Genomic DNA, 16,918 nt, shown 5'->3' with positions numbered 1-16,918 from the left:
GTTGAAATCATTGAGTGTGATCACGGTATTTATTGTGTCGTGTATCTCCGGCAACAAGAAGCACGGGTGATGTTGGGGCGTCGATGTTTGGGTGCCCCGTTAGGGCAGTGTGAAGAGAGTTGATTGCACATCCTGGGGAACAGGCCAACTCCTCCCCCTTTCGCCAACGACCTTCTGGGACCTGTGGCCATTTCCCAGCCTTAGCTCGCACCCCTCTCTCTCTCTCTCTCCCCAGACACCTCTGACCTCAGGGTCGAGCAACCATGCCCTGACTGATCCCTGGGGAAGGAGGTCCACGCTTGTACCCGGGCGTGTGTTCCCGCCTGGCCCGCCACTAGTGCTGCAACCACCATTCAACACCATGCTCTCTGCCTGTGAGCAGCAAGCGGCATTACTGCCCGCCTGTCCGGTGGCCTTGATTTAACCCCTTGCAGCCCGGCGTGTGCTGGATGTAAACCCGGGGGTGTGAGCGCTGTACGAGTGGGGCCGGTGGTGGCAGTGGGCTGGAGCAGTGTTCCCGTGTTCGCCCACTGCGTCAGTGTGGTGGTGGTGGTGACGGGCTCGTAACTGTGTAGCGTTGGGCAGCCAGGGAACACCCTCGTCGGCGTGGCCGGAGCAGCTCACAGCAACCTGAACCGAGAACCGCCAGCCAACGGGACCCGGGGCAGGAGCAGAGCAGAGAGCAGGCGTTCACCGGGACCCGAACCAGCGACGCCAGCCAGCCAGCCAGTAGTAACCCGCACCAGTGACCAGTGGAGCGGCGTTCACAGTGGCCTGGACCGTGGAGCGGTGCTCACAGTGGCCTGGACCAGTGACCAGTGCCCGTGGAGCGGCGTTCACAGCCGCCTGGACCAGTGACCAGTGCCCGTGGAGCGGCGTTCACAGCCGCCTGGACCAGTGACCAGTGCCCGTGGAGCGGCGTTCACAGTCCCCTGGACCAGTGGAGCGGCGTTCACAGCCGCCTGGACCAGTGACAGCAGCGAGCCAGAGCAAAGCAGGAGAGGCCCCACACCTGTAGTGACAGTGCCGGCTAGAATGGGCGCGGTGGTGGGGACGTTATCGCTCCAGACCAAGCAAAGAAGGCATTCGCGAGGTAGGAAAGGAAGCGAGAGTCGGTGGTGATTGGGGATGGGCTGCACGTCCGCGATGCCGGGCTGGGCTGAGCTGAGCCAGGCCGGGCCGGGCAAGTGCAGCAACATGTCCTCATTCCCGGGGAACGTGCTCTGTGTGTGAAGTGAAGTGCGGCTCGGGAAACCGGGCAAGTTTCCGTGCCGGGATACGCTGCTCACGTTTAAAACTTACCGGGAAAAGACGCGTCGGCGCTGTAAACACACAACCCGTGAGCGAGTGCGTGTCCTGGCCCGCGTATGCACAACATCCAAGCCGTCCTGTCCTGTCCTATGTCCCGCCGTGAGCGGCCTGTGGCGAAACCAGGCTTCACTCTGTTATGTCTCCTTGTGTGTGACAGACAGCTCGGTGTAGTTTGTCCGGGACCGCCGAGCTAACCGCATAAACAGGCGATTTACAGATCGGCCGATGTCGGATTTTACTTTAAATAAATGTTATTTATTGAAATGCAAAGATCATCTTCCAAGTTGGTCCAAATGCAAAATGCTGGAAACGTGAATATAAAACGGTATTTATTCACAAAATGCTGGAGTAACTCAGCAGGTCAGGCAGCATCTCGGGAGAGAAGGAATGGGTGACGTTTCGGGTCGAGACCCTTCTTCAGACTGACATAAAACGGTAATGGACTTGAATCATTAACCCCGTCACTCTGACCACCGACGCTGCCCGACCTGCCGAGTGTTTCCAGCATTTTCTGTTTTTATTTTGCATTGCTTGGACGATGTCGATTACTTATTATTTTTGTTAAATGAAAACCATTCCAAACTTGTCAGTGTAGTTCAGTCTAGCACAACGTTTAAACGCAGAGCTAAACAGTGGAAGCGGTTGTGGTCGCTGGATATAAACACACGCTGCACAGTTCGTGCTCAGTCCGCGCCATTTGTGTGCTGGGCACAACACACACACGAAGCATCGACAGTCAGAGAGGGACAGAGCGTGGAACAAGCCCCCTCGCCTCATCCACTCCTTGCCGACCATTGAACACGCGTTTCCAATGACCCAACACTAATCCCAACACTCGTGCACGACCGATCCCGGTGTGTGCCTATTCCTTTTCTCCAGAGATGATGTCTGACCCGCTGAGTTACATTTTGTGTCTGCTATCAACACCAACCATGTGACGAGGGTGTGTTATTTACTAAGACCAGGCTGTCAGTGAGCTCAGCGCATGAATCATCAGCGCCAGACCCTGCCCTGATTACCGCCCACCCCCACCACTTGGTAACAAGACCCCAGCCCGGTCTGAAACTCGCACCTCCCCAAGCCATGCACCAACCCTCCATCACATCAGGTTCTTCAGTCTGAAGAAGAGTCCCAACCAGAAACATCACCCATCCTTTTCCTTCAGAGATGCTGCGTGACCCGTTGAGTTCCTCTCGCACTTTGCATCTACCTTTGGTGTAAACCAGCATCTGCAATTCTTTGTTTCTACTAGAATCCCCCCGGGTGTGCAGAAAGTGTGCTGGATATTGAAGGGACATCGTCAATTATTTCAGGCTTCGCTGAAACCCCGTATATTTTGACAAAGCAGAAATGCATTTGAATGGAAACATCCGTTTTAAAAAATCCAGTATATTACAATAGATTATCGTTAGTTCAGTTTATTATTCTCAAAGGTGCAGTAAAAAGCTTTTTATTGCATGCTATCCAGTCAATGAAAATACTATACACAATTACAATCAAGCTATCCACAGTGTACAGATATAGGATAAAGGGTATAACATTTAGTGCAAGATAAAATCCTTCAAAGATAGTTCAACATCACCAATGAGGTAGATGGGAGATCAGGACCACACTCTCGCTGGTGAGAGCATGGTTCAATTGCCTGATAACAGCTGAGAAAAACTGTCCCTGAATCTGTAGGTGTGCATTTTCGTACTTCTGTACCTCTTGCTTGATGAGAAGGGAGAGTGATCGGGGTGAGACTGGTCCTTGATTATGCTGGTGGCCATGGCGAGGCAGCGTGAGGTGTAAATGGAGTCAATGGAAGGGAGGTTGGTTGTATGATGGTTCGCTGCAATTTCTTGAGTCTTGGATGGAGTTGTTCCCAAACCAAGCTGTGATGCATCCCGATAAAATGCTTTCTACTACGCATCTGTAGAAGTTGGTGAGAGTTGTTGGAGACAGGCTTCCTAAGCCTTTTTAGGAAGTAGTGGCGTTGGTGTGCTTTCTTGGTCGTTGCTTCAATATGGGTGGCCCAGGAGAAGTTGCTGGTGATATTTACTCCTAGGATCTCTACTTTGGCACTACAAATGAAAACTGGGGTATGTGTACAACCTTGCTTCCTGAAGTCGATCACTATCTCCTTTGTCTTACTGATATTGAGAGAAAGATTGTTGTCTTGACACCAGGTCACTAGGTTCTCAATCTCTTTCCTGTACTCCGTCTTGTCAATATTTGATATCCGGCCCACAACGGTGGTGTTGTCATCAGCGAATTTGACAATGTCCCTTGTGTGTGAGCCGGGCCATTCCAATGTCCCTTGTGTGTGAGCCGAGCTATTCCCATGTCCCTGGCGTTGGAGCCGGACCTACCGGACGGGTTCATCGTCCACCCTGAGTGCTTGAGAAACATGGCAAAGATTAGAGTGTGAGCTGGACTGTTGCTTCGGAGAGGTGGCAAATGAGAGGCGGTACATTGTTTAACCTTACCAAGGGCCTGGTGCAGTTGGTATGGATCCTTGTTATTTATTTCATCTTTTCGTCTGACATCATTTTCAGCTGCCTGATTTTTTAATATTTCTGAGCTGAGGATTTTCTGTTGGATTTTCCTTGATCTGATGAGACACTCCATGCACCCTTTTCACCGTGCTCTTTGTTTTCTTCATCCTACTGTATAAACTGGAAGAGGAGTGGTTTTGCAAAATTCTCTTTGAAACAAACATTCCCAGGAAAGGTGCAGTTTGAGTTGAAGTTGAAGCTGAATGAAGCTCTCTCTGCGCTGTTGCATGAACATTCCCATGAAAGAGATTGCAAGGTTAGGTACAGAGTAAAACTCTGTTTGCGCTGTTCCATGAGACACTCTCTGGGAAGGAACAGTACAAGTTAATGCAGTGTGTAACCACCTCAACACAGTTCATTCAAACACTACATCACAACTGCTGCCCCATGCTGGCTCATCATCTGGGATGTGGACAGAAACTCACCAACTCACCGATCACTTGGATCCATCCAGTGAGGATGTGCAAATTCTGTGGGATTTCAACCCATCAGACAGAGAGTTGATCAATGGCCTCATGTTCTTTTCGGCATAGATCCCTGGAGCCCAGAGTCCTGACCATAGCTGTTCAGGGCTTTTATGGACAATGGGAGGGGGTGCAGCAACGAACTAGGGCAATTCACAGTTGTCCCCCCACGCCGGCTCCTGTTCCCCCCCCCCTCCCCCCCAGAGCGGTCTTCCCACACCGGCTCCTCCTTTATTCTCCCCCCCCCACCTCACAGCGGTCCCCCACCGCCGGCTCCTCCTTTATCCCCCCCCCCCCTCCCGAGCGGTCTTCCCACACCGGCTCCTCATTTGTTCTTTTAGGTGGATGGTCACAGACATTTCCCCTGGGTAATGGAGGCCAAAACTAGTGGGCATAGGTTTAAAATAAGAGAGGAAAGATTTGATCATAATCATCATAATCATACTTTATTAGCCAAATATGTTTTGCAACATACAAGGAATTTGATTTGCCATACAATCATACCAATAAAAAGCAACAGAACACACAAAATAGATTTTAACATGAACATCCACAGTGACTCCTCCGCATTCCTCACTGTGATGGAAGGCGAAAAAAAAGTTAAATCTCTCCCTTCTTTGTCCTCCAGCGGTCGGGGGCCTCTAACGTTCCGTTGACGGGACGATCTTACTCCTGTAGCCGGCGGCGGGCTTCCTCTTCGGGGCTATATTGCTCCTGCATCGAGGGGGATTCTCAGCTCCCCCGCGCCGGGCGATCTGACCCCGGGGAGTATTGGATACGTGGAATGGGCTGCCGGAGGAAGTGGCAGAAACGGGTACAATAACAACATTTTGTATATGGACAAGAAAGATTTAGAGAGAATGAGTAGGAAGGAACTGCAGATGCTGGTTTCAACCGAAGATAGACACAAAAAGCTGGACTAACTCAGTGGGTCAGGCAGCATCTCTGGAGAAAAGGAATAGATGGTGTTTTGGGTTGAGACCCTTCTTCAGACTGTGATTCAGGGGGAAGGGAAAAGAGAGATGTAGACGGTGATATAGAGCCGACCCAAAGCGTCACCTATTCGCCACCCCTGGCAACGTATTCCAAGTCCCCACAACTCTGTGTAAAAAAAAGATTTTTAATTGCCCCCGCACATCTCCATTAAACCTTCCCCCTCTCACCTTCTTGCTATGCCCTCTAACATTGGACATATCCACCCTGGGCAAAAACGTTCTGACTGTCTACCCTATCTCTGCTTCTCTTAATTTTATTTCTATCAAGTCTCCCCCCATCCTCCGATGTTCCAGAGAAAACAATCCAAATCTGTCCAACCTTGCCCTGTAATTGAAGCCCTTTTATCCAGAGAGCATTCTGGTAAACCTCATCTGCACCCTCTCCAAAGCTTCCACATCTTTCCTGTGATGGGGCGACCTTAACCGGATGCAATACTCCAAATGCAGCCTAACCAAAGTCCTAGAGAGTTGCATCATGACTTCCTGATTCTAATATTCTATACCCCTTACAATGAAGGCAAGCATACCATACGCTGCCTTTACCACTTTATCTACTTGTACTACCATCTTTAGTGAGCTATGAACTTGGCTTCCAAGATCCCCCTGTACATCATTGCTTTCAAGGGTCTTGCCATTAACTGTATACTCTCTCCTTACATTCAACCTCCCAAAGTGCAACCCCTAACAATTCCTTGGGTTAAACTGCATCTGCCTTTTTTCCGGCCATTTCTGCACCTGATCTATATCCCACTGTATGTTCTAATAGCATTCCTCTCTGCCTGCAACTACTCAACTTTTTGTGTCGTCAGCAAACTTGCTCACAAACCCATCTACATCTATGTCTACCTCATTCATATATATCATAAATAGCAAAGGTCCCAGCACAGATCCCTGCAGAACTCCACTGGTCACAGACCTCCAGGCAGAATATCCACCTTCCATCACAACCCTCTGTCTTCTATGAATAAGCCAGTATTGAATCCATACGACCAAGTCATCATGAATCCTGTACATCTTAATCTCTGGATCAGCCTACCACAATGAACCTTACCAAAAGCTTTACTAAAATCCATGTATACATCAACAACCGCCCTGCCTTTAACGATCTCCTTTGTCATCTCCACAAAATACTCACGTTAGTGAGACATCAGTAAAGCCATGCTGCCCGTCCATGATTAGCCCACTCTCTTCCAAATGGGAGTCAATCCTATCCCAATGAATTCTCTCCAATAGTTTCCCTGCTGCTGATGTGAGGCTCACCATCTTCTAGTCCCCTGCATTCTCTACTTCATTTTTTAAACAAAGGAACAACATTGGCCACTCTCTGGTCCTCTGAGACCTCAGCTGTGGCTTCAGAAGAAACAAAGATCTTCATCTAGGCGCCCGCAATCTCCTCTCTTGCCTATAACCTGTAATAAATCCCATCAGTCCCTGGGGACTGATGCACCTTAATGTTCTTCAAGAGCCTCAATTCTCAATCGTTCTCAATCTCAAACTGCCCGAACATACTTGTAGCCTCAGCACTGACCTTGCTGTCCTCTAAGTCCTTCCTCCCGGTGAATATAGATGCAAAGCACTCATTTAGTACCTCGCCTACATCCTCCGACTCCAAGCTATATTCTATTTCATAGATTCATAGATTCTCTCTTATCTTTGAGTGGTCTTACCTTCTTCCTGGTCACCTTCTTACTTGTAATGTACGGATAAAAAGCCTTGGTGTTTTCCTTAAACTGTCTCATCAACTACATTTTTTGCCCCTTCTCATCGCCCACTTGACTTCTTCCTACTCACTTTATATTCCTCCTTCCACCTTCTTCAAACCTGACATATACTTCCTTTTTTCTTCCTGACCAAGTTTACAACGTCCTTTTACTCTGAGGTTGTGCGCTCTGGTCCTCGACTCTCCCACTACTGGAAGCATCTTCTCCACATCCAATATATCTCGGCCTTTCATGGTTCAATAGGTTTCAATGAAATGTCCCTTATTCCTTCCAAACACCAGTGAGCACAGGCCCAGAGCCATCAAATGGACCTCACCCAATCACCGGGATCATTCTCACAAACCTCCTCTGAACCCACTCCAGCAGTAGCACATCCTTCCTCAGATACTTATTTTTATTCCTTCTACCTTTATTCCTTCTACCAAAGTGCATGACGTACACTTTGCTGCACTCTATTCCATTTGCCACCTCTTTGGCCACTGTCCCAACCTGCCCAAGTCCTTCTGCATACTCCCTGCTTCCTCAGCATTGCCTGCCTACTCCCCCTCTCTTTGTGTCATCCACCTATCATTCCATCTTCTTAAATCTTGCATGAGCTCCCTTTTTCCTTTTCACCAAATATACAACCTCTTTGGTGATCCAAAGTTCCCTTCCTTTACCACCCTTATCCCTCCTCCTCACAGGAACATGCCGTTCTGGACTTCAATCAACTGGTATTTGAATGACTCCCACATGTCAGATGTAGACTTGCCTGATAACAATTGTCCCCAGCGTACCCTCCTAAGCTCTTGCCTATTAAAGCTGTAGTTTGCCTTACTCCAGTTTTGTACTTTCCCGTAAGGTTTAGCCGTCTCCCTGTTTTAAAACCATCTTAAAACGTATGGATATGCAGGAAGGAATTGCAGATGCTGGTTTACACTGAAGAAAGACACAAAATGTTGGAGTAACTCAGCGGGTCAGGCAACATCTCTGGAGAAAATAAATGGGTGACGTTTCAGGTGGAAACCCTGCTTCAGACTGAGCATCAGGGGAGAGGGAAACTAGAGGTATGAAAAGGTACAAAGACCAAATGAATGAAAGGACAAAAAGAACAATTCAAAGCCATAAACGATGATCAAGAAATGGTGAAGTCCATAATATCCATATTATATCCATGTTATATATCCACATATCCATATTATATATCCACATATCCATATTATATATCCATATTATATCCATATTATATGTCCACATATCCATATTATATATCCATATTATATATCCATATATCCATATTATACCCATGTTATATATCCATATTAAATACCCACATATCCATATTATATCCATATTATATATCCACATATCCATATTATATCCATAGTATATATCCACATATCCATATCACACCCATATTATATATCCATATTATATCCATATCCATATTATATACCCACATATCCATATTATATCCATATCTGATGGATATATCATATCCATATCTGACTAAACTCAGATCCTGGGGGGACAGGGCTTTCTCCATCGCTGCTCCCACCCTATGGAACTCACTACCCCAAACCGTTAGAGACTCCCCCACACTCACCACATTCAAAACATCGCTGAAGTCTCACCTGTTCAGTACTGCCTTCAACCACTGAAGGTCACCTCACCTTCTGTCTCCTTTCTCTGTTCATTTATTTATTTACTTATTTATCTATTTATTCATTTCCCCTATGCTCTCAAAATCTCTGTAAAGCGTCTTTGAGTATATGAAAAGCGCTATATAAATAAAATGTATTATTATTATTATACATCCACGTATCCATATTATATCCATATTATATATCCACATATCCATATTATGGACCATCCACATTGGTCCACAATAGTCTGAAGAAGGGTTTTGACCCAAAATGTCGTCATCTCCTTTTCTCCAGAGATGTTGTCTGACCTGCTGAGTTACTCCAGCTTTCGGTTTAAACCGAAGTTTGCATCGGCAGTTCCTTCCTACACAGTGGTCCATTGTTGGCCGTGGAGAAGATGATAATGAGTTGATACAATCAGTGAAACTCAGCAGGATGCCAAGGAAATTAGTAGGACAACCAGGGTGGGGGTGGGAATGCAAGAGTTACTTGACCATAGATAAATCCAATTCATACCGCTGGGTTGTAAGCTACCCAAGCAAAATATGAAGGGCTGTTCCTCCGATTTGCATGTGGTCTAACTCTGACAGTGGAGGAGGCATAGGACAGAAAGATCAGTGTGGGCATGGGAGAGGGAGTTAAAGTGTTTGGCAATCGGGAGATCACATAGGCCATGGCGGACTGAGCGAAGATGCTCAGCGAAATGATCGCCCAGTCTGCACTTGGTCTTGCCAATATATAGGAGTCCACACATAGACCAGTAGATACAGTAGGTGAGGTTGGAGGAGGTACAAGTGAACCTCTGCCTCACCTGAAAGGACTGTCGAGGTCCCTGAATGGAGTCAAGGATGAGGTATGGGGACAGGGGTTGCATCTCCTGTGATTGGAGGGGAAAGTACCTGGGGAGGGGGTGGTTTGGATGGGAAGGGGTGAGTTAACCAGAGGGAACGGTCTCTGGGGAAAGCGGAAGATGTGACTAGTAGTATGATCCTGTTGGAGGTGGCGAAAATGTCGGAGGATTATGTGCTGTATGCGACGGCTGATGGGATGAAAGATGAGGACGAGGAGTCTCTGCCCCTATTGCAACTGGGTTTCTTGCGTTTGGACAGAAGATCACTATTCCCAAAATGCTCTTCCATTCAAACACCAGGCTCATTTCCCAGCAAGTCCAGTATATTCGCTTCTCAGGCTGGATAATCCACATATTGTTTAAAGAAATCCTCTTGGATATACATTTAAAAGAAACTCTTGGACAGATACATATTAAAGAAAAGTTTTGGAGGGATATTGGTCACCATGTTAAAGGAAATATGTTATCAAGCTTGAAAGGGTTCAGAGAAGAGTTACCAGGATGTGCCAGGACTGTAGGGTCTGAGCTATAGGGAGAGGTTAAGCAGGCGAGGACTTTATTTCTTGGAGCAGAGAAGGATGAGGGTTGATCGTATAGAGGTGTATAAAATAATAAGAGGAATAGATTGGGTAAACGCACAAAGTCTTTTGCCCAGGGTACGGGAATCAAGAACCAGAGGACATAAGTTTAAGTTGAGGTGGGAAAGATTTAATGGGAACCTGAGAGGTAACTATTTTACACAAAAGGGTTGTGGGTGTATGGAACGAGCTGTCAGAGGAGGTAGTTGAGGCAGGTATTATCGCAACCTTTAAGAAACATTTAGACAGCTACATGGGTAGGATATGTTTAGAGGGATATGGACCAAAAGCAGGCAGGTGGGGCATGTGGGTCGGCATGAGCAAGTTGGGCCGAAGGGCCTGTTTCCATGCTGTATGCCTCCATCTGGGCCACTCCCAGGCAAATGGGAATAACTTAGACTGCGCATCATAGTGGGCATGGACGAGTTGGGCCAAAGGGCCGTATCCCATAGAACAGCACAGCACAGGAACAGGCCCATCCACCCACAATGTCTGTGCCGTACATGGTGCTGAGCTGAACAGACCTCATCTGCCTGCACATGGATGTTGCCAGGACTAGAGGGTGTGAGCTATTGGGAGAGGTGGAGTAGACAGGGTCTCTATTCCATTGGAGCGCAGGAGGATGAGGGGGGATCTTATGGAGGTATACAAAATCATGAGAGGAATAGATCAGGTAGATGCACAGAGTCACTTGCCTGGAGTAGGGGAATCGAGGACCAGAGGACATAGGTTCAAGGAGAAGGAGAAGATTTAATAGGAATCCAACAGGTAAATTTTTCACACAAAGGGTGGTGGGTGTATGGGACAAGCTGCCAGAGGAGGTAGTTGAGGCTGGGACTATCCTATTGTTTAAGAAATAGTTAGACAGGTACATAGATAGGACGGGTTTGGAGGGATATGGACCAAGCGCAGGCAAGTGGGACTAGTGTAGCTGGGACATTGTTGGCTGGTGTGCGCAAGTTGGGCCGAAGGGCCTGTTTCATATCATATCACATATATACAGCCGGAAACAGGCCTTTTCGGCCCTCCAAGTCCGTGCCGCCCAGTGATCCCCGTACATTTAACACTATCCTACACCCACTAGGGACAATTTTTTTACATTTACCCAGCCAATTAACCTACATACCTACACTAAACTGAACTAAAGTAAACTACGTGAAAACTACTTGTAAACTACTTGAAATCACTAAAACTACTCTAAACCTACTCTAAACACTAAAACACTAAAACTAAAACACACTAAATTACTTTTAAATGACTCTAAAACCACTCTAAAACAAACTAAGCTACTTTAAAACTACTCTAAAACACTGAAGCTACTCTAAAGCTAAAACTAAAACTCTAAAGCACTCTAATACACTGAAACAACTCTAAAACTAAAACAAAAACATTCTAAAACTAGTCTGAAACACTCAAAACTACAAAGTCAAGCTAATTAAACTAAACATGCCAATGTAAAATAAACTATAAACTAGTGCAGGGCAGGGGAGTGTAGTGAGGGGGGAGGGGAGGGGAGGGTGAGAGGGGGAAGAGAGAGTAAAGAAGGAGAGAGCGAGGGAAAGAGAGAGATTGAGGGAGATGGGAAAGAGGTAAGAGAGTTACAGGGTGTAGAGAGAAAGGGGGAAGCATGAGGGAGGGAAGGAGAGAGATTGAGAGAGGGGGAGAGATTGAGTGAGAGAATGATTGGGAGAGGAGAGAGAGAGGGAGGGAGGGAGACATTAAGAGAGAGTGTTTGAGAGAGGAGAAGGGGAAATGAGAGATTTCTCTCTCTGGGTGCTGTCTGTACGGAGTTTACATGTTCTCCCAGTGACCTGCGTGGGTTTTCTCCGGGTGCTCCAGTTTCCTCCCACGCTCCAAAGACATGCGGGTTTGTAGGTTAATTGGCTTTGGTACAGATTGTAAATTGTCCTTAGTGTGTGTAGGATAGTGTTAGTGTGCGGGGATCGTTAGTCGGCACGGACTCGGTGGGCTGAAGGGCCTGTTTCCGCGCTGTATCTCTGAACTAAACTAAACATGATCCATATCCCTCTCTTCCCTGGATTTCCATGGGCTTATCCAAAAACCTTTTACACATCACTATTATATTTTCCTCCACCACCATCCCCAGCAAATCTAGGTCCCCACCACCCTCAGTGTTTTAAACACTTCTCCATGAAACCTTCCCCCTCTCACCTTACAGCTGTGTGCTCTGTTGTTGGACAATTCCTCCCTGGGAAAACAGTTCTGAATGTCTGCCCTGTCGATGGCTCTCATCGTTTTATATTCTGCTCTCCATGACTCCACTGCAGGTTTTAAGATAATTTATGCTCTCATGCCCTACTTTCATTCTGTTTGCTCCCCTGATGTATTGCTTTGTAAAGAATGCTAGCTATTCTGGGAATCCATAAAGCTGCAAGTTACAAGGTTCAACTTGTGCCCCGTGCAAGCATATTCAAGGTCTCTAAAGGTAATTTTCCTCGAGTTTGATTTGAGAATGAACTCCGGAATGCAGTGTTCCTGGAGGACTGGGAGATAAGAGGGTCGCGCTGTGCTTTGTGTGCTGTGAATCTGGGTCGCTCCACGACACACCACACTGTGACAACATATCCACTCCGAGTGTGTGCAGCATGTCGAGGAACAGCCATTCTGTAGAAGGCTGAAGAAGGGTCTCGACCCGAAACGTCACCTATTCCTTCTCTCCAGAGATGCTGTCTGACCCGCTGAGTTAATCCAGCTTTTTGAGTCTATCTTCATTCTCCCCAACCTCGTGTTTGGCCTGTATACCATTGAGATGATGTACAGTATTGTTTCACATGACAAGAGGTCATTTTTTACATGAATCAGATCTACCCTTCACTGCATGCATTGAAGTCTGCCATTATCTTCCCCCCTCCATTTAATCTCCCATCTCAGATCTCCTTTCATTTTCTCTCCTCTCACATTAAACCTATGTCCTCTAATTCTGGGCTCCCCTTCCCTGGGGAAAAAAAACATTCTGACTATGTATCCTGTGTACTCCATAATTTTATAAACCATTTTCAGCTCATCCCCCTTGGCTTATCTGCTATGAAAATAAATATAACCGATCTAATTCACCCATATTGCAGCAGTACAAATCATTGGTTAGACATAATTTTGAGTGTAGTGTACTGGTCTGGTCACCACACTTTAGGAAGGATATGATGTTCTTTGCTACCACCATACCCTTCCTATGTGTGGTGACTAGACTAGTACATAATACTCAAAATTATGTCTAACCAATGATTTGTACTGCTGCAATATGACATCCAAACTTACACTCAATTTTTGACCAATGAAGGTAAGTATGATCAAAACCCTATGCACCGAGCGCCAATATTTGGTGTCTACATCTGAAGAAGGGTCCTGACCCAAAACATAACCTATCCATGTTCTCCAGGAATGCTGCCTGACCCTCTGAGTTACTCCTGCGCTTTTATTTTTGTAAAAGAGCATTTGCAGTTCCTTGCTCCTATCAATATTTAGGTTTTCCATCTAATATGCTTCCTAGTAGCTTCCCTAATCTAGTTTGGTTCAGAGATACAGCATAGAAACAGGCCCTTTGGCCCGCCTAATATGCTTCCTAGTAGCTTCCCTGATCTAGTTTAGTTTAGAGATGCAGCATATAAGCAGGCCCTTCAGTCCACCGAGCCCGTGCCAACCAACGATCCCCACACACTAACACCATCCTACACACACTAGGGACAATTTACATTTTACACCAAGCCAATTAATCTACAGACATGTCTGTCTTTGGAGTGTGAGAGGAAACCGAAGATCTTGGAGAAAACCCATGCGATCATGGGGAGAACGTACAAACTTTGTACAGAAAGCACCCGTAGTTGGGATCAAGCCTGGGTCTCTGGCACTGTAAAAGCTGTAAGACAGCAACATTACCCTCAACACCAGTGCCTTTTGATACAAGGAGCTGGCTTTTTACTATTTTTGAGACCCACTGACACCGACTGTACAACATATAAAACCTTCCAGTGGAAACCACTCATTGTTGCTGACTCAGTGCTGGTACTAAAAAAGGCCATGACAGCTTAATTCACAGAGAGCTGTGACTGGGAAAACTGGCTCAGTGGCAGACTGCAACAAAAGGCTGATGATATACATGGCTTTATCAATAGAGGAGGACAAGCAAGAACTTTATTATAAACCTTTTTGAAAGGCTAGTTCCACCTTATTTGTACATTGGAGTTTAGCAATTGAGAGGGAAGACAAAGTGAGAATGATGAGAGAAATTTAGGATACTGAGAGAAATTAAGGGTCTGGTCAGGAAAAAGGAGAATTGAGTCAGATATAGGCTGCTGGGACCCAGAGGAATGGTGAAGAGCCTACTTTTAAAAGAAATTAAGAGGACAAAAAACGGGCCAAGAGATAGCTCTGGCAGATAAGGTTAAGGAAAATCCAAAAAGATTTTATAAGTATTTTAAGGAAAAAGTGATAAGTCGAGGGCCCCGCAGAAGTTAAAGTGGTCCTCTGTGTGTGGGGCTGCAGGAGATGGGAAGGCCCTCACTGAATATTTCTCCTTTGTCTTTACCACAGAGAAAGACATGAAGACTAAAGAATTTGGGAAAGTTAAAGGCAAAATCTTGAGGACAATCCATATTACAGTCGAGGAGGTACTAAATATCCAAGACGTATGAAGGAAAATAAACCTCTCTGGCCTGATCAGATATGTCTAAGGATATTGTGGGAAGCTGGGGCAGAAAGTGCAGGAGTCCCAGCGGAGATACAAACCATCGTTAGACACGAGATGCCAGATGACCGGAGAGCCGCTTATACTGTGCATCTATTTAAGAAGGGCTGCAAAGAAAAATCTGAAAACTGCAGACCAGTGAGCCTCACATCTGCGATAGGAAAGTAACTGGAAAGGATTCTGAGGGATGAGATATATTTGCATTTGGAAAGACAGGGGTTAATTAGGGATAAGGGCAGGGCTGCAGTCTATATGGACTTCAGCAAGGCCTTTGGTAAGGTTCTGTATGATAGGCTGCTCTGGAAGATTAGATTGCGTGAGATCCAGGGAGAACTAACTAACTGGATACAGAATTGGCATAATGTTAGGAAGCAGTGAGTGGAAGGTTGCTTATTGGACTGCCTGTGACGAGTGGTGTGTCTCAGGAATCAGTGCCAAGCCTATTGCTGTTTGTCAACTATATCAACGATCTGGATGAGAATGTATACGGCATGTTTAGTATTTATGAGATGTTGCATTTCGGGAAGTCAAACCAAGGCAGGACCTCAACTGCGAATGGTAGGGCCTTGGGGAGTGTTGCAGAGCAGAGGAATCTAGGAGGATGTAGTTGAGGCATGTACAATGACAACATTAAAAGAGATTTGGACAGGTACATGCGTCCCTCTAGTACTGGCAACATCCTCGTAAATCATATCTGCGCCCTCTCTAGCTTGACAACATATTTCCTATAACATGGTGCCCAAAAATGAACACAATATTCTAAATGTGCCCTCACCAACTTCTTATACAACTGCAACATGACCTCCCAACTTCTATACTCAATGCTCTGATTGACTCCAATGTGCCAAAAACCTTTTTGACCACCTTATCTATCAGTGGTGCCACTTTCAAGGAACAATGTACCTGTACTCCTGGATCCCTCTGCTCTACAACACTCCCCAGAGCCCTGTGTAGTTCTGCCCATGCTATTGCTCCCAAAATATAACAACTCACATTTCTCTGTAAAGTTCAAATTCTGAATTGGAGCAAGCCCAGTGTTAATTGAATTAGGCAGGAACTTGCTGAAGTTGATTAGAGTTCAGGGCATGGATGTTCCCGTTAGAGTGAAGGGCAAGGTGGGCATAAGGAAGCCTATATGATGAGAGAAATTGAAGCTCTGGTCAGGGAAAAAAAGGAAGCACGGGACAGGTATAAACAGCTGGTATCGTGTATTCCTGGAGGAGTTTCAGGAACTGAGAAGCATACTTAGGAAGGAAATCAGGATAGCAGAGAGGGATCAAGAGATTGCTCTGGCAAATAATGTTAAGAAAAATCCAAAGATAACTTGCGTACATTAATGGAAAGAAGGTAACTAGAGAGAGAATAGGGCCCTTCACAAACCATGGCGATCATCTTGGTGTGGAACCTCAGGAGGTGCTGAACACCCTAAGGCATATGAAGGTAGATAGTTCTCCCAGACTAGTGGGAGAGTCTAAGACCAGAGACCATACCTTCAGAATAAAAGGAGATGAGATGGAATTTCTTTAGTCAGAGATGATGAATCTGTGGGATTCATTGCCACAGACAGCTGTGGAGGCCAAGTCAATGGATAGTTTTAAGGCAGAGATAGATAGATTCCTGATTAGTAAAGGTATCAGGTTATGGGGTGAAGGCAGGAGAATGGGGTTGAGAGGGAAAAATAGATCAGTCGTGATTGAATGGACAGTGGGCCAAATGGCCTACTTTTGCTCCCAGAACCTATGAACAGACAAGATCAGAGATAGCTGAGGAAATTGTGTAAAGCTAGAGAAGAAATTGCAGGTGCCCTGGCAGATATATATGAATCGCGATTAGACACAGGTGAGGTGCCAGAAGTCTGGAGAGTGGCTAATGTCCTGTCTCTATTTAAGAAGGGCTGCAAGGAAAATCCTGGGCGCCTACCATTTGTGGTAGGCAAGTTACCAAAGAATACTCTCAGGGATAAGATATAAATATGCATTTGGATAGACAGGGCATGATTAGGGATAATCTGCATGATTTTGTACTTTGGAGATTGTGTCTTACGAATCTGATTTGGTTTTTTGAAGAAGTAAACAAAAAGGTTGATGAGGGCAGAACTGTAAAGACGTCTGTATAATTTTCAGCAACGCATTTGA

The 16,918-nt window shown here is 46.0% G+C and overlaps 1 protein-coding gene across 1 annotated transcript in view; it reads left to right on the top strand.

The window, feature by feature from the left end:
• Positions 1–329: 329 nt before the first annotated feature.
• Positions 330–16,918, top strand: part of LOC144600233 (A-type potassium channel modulatory protein KCNIP1-like) — a 73,069-nt gene continuing 56,480 nt past the window's right edge. Inside the window, exon 1 of the mRNA XM_078411781.1 lies at positions 330–1,093. Within this exon, the coding sequence (XP_078267907.1) occupies positions 1,036–1,093 (58 nt within the window). The 5' untranslated portion in view covers positions 330–1,035. The remainder of the gene's footprint in view (positions 1,094–16,918) is intronic.

This window comes from Rhinoraja longicauda, chromosome 14 (assembly GCF_053455715.1).
Source record: "Rhinoraja longicauda isolate Sanriku21f chromosome 14, sRhiLon1.1, whole genome shotgun sequence".
NCBI lineage: Eukaryota > Metazoa > Chordata > Chondrichthyes > Rajiformes > Arhynchobatidae > Rhinoraja > Rhinoraja longicauda.
Note: the sequence above shows the minus strand (reverse complement) of the source record. Positions and strands in the feature narration are given on the sequence as shown.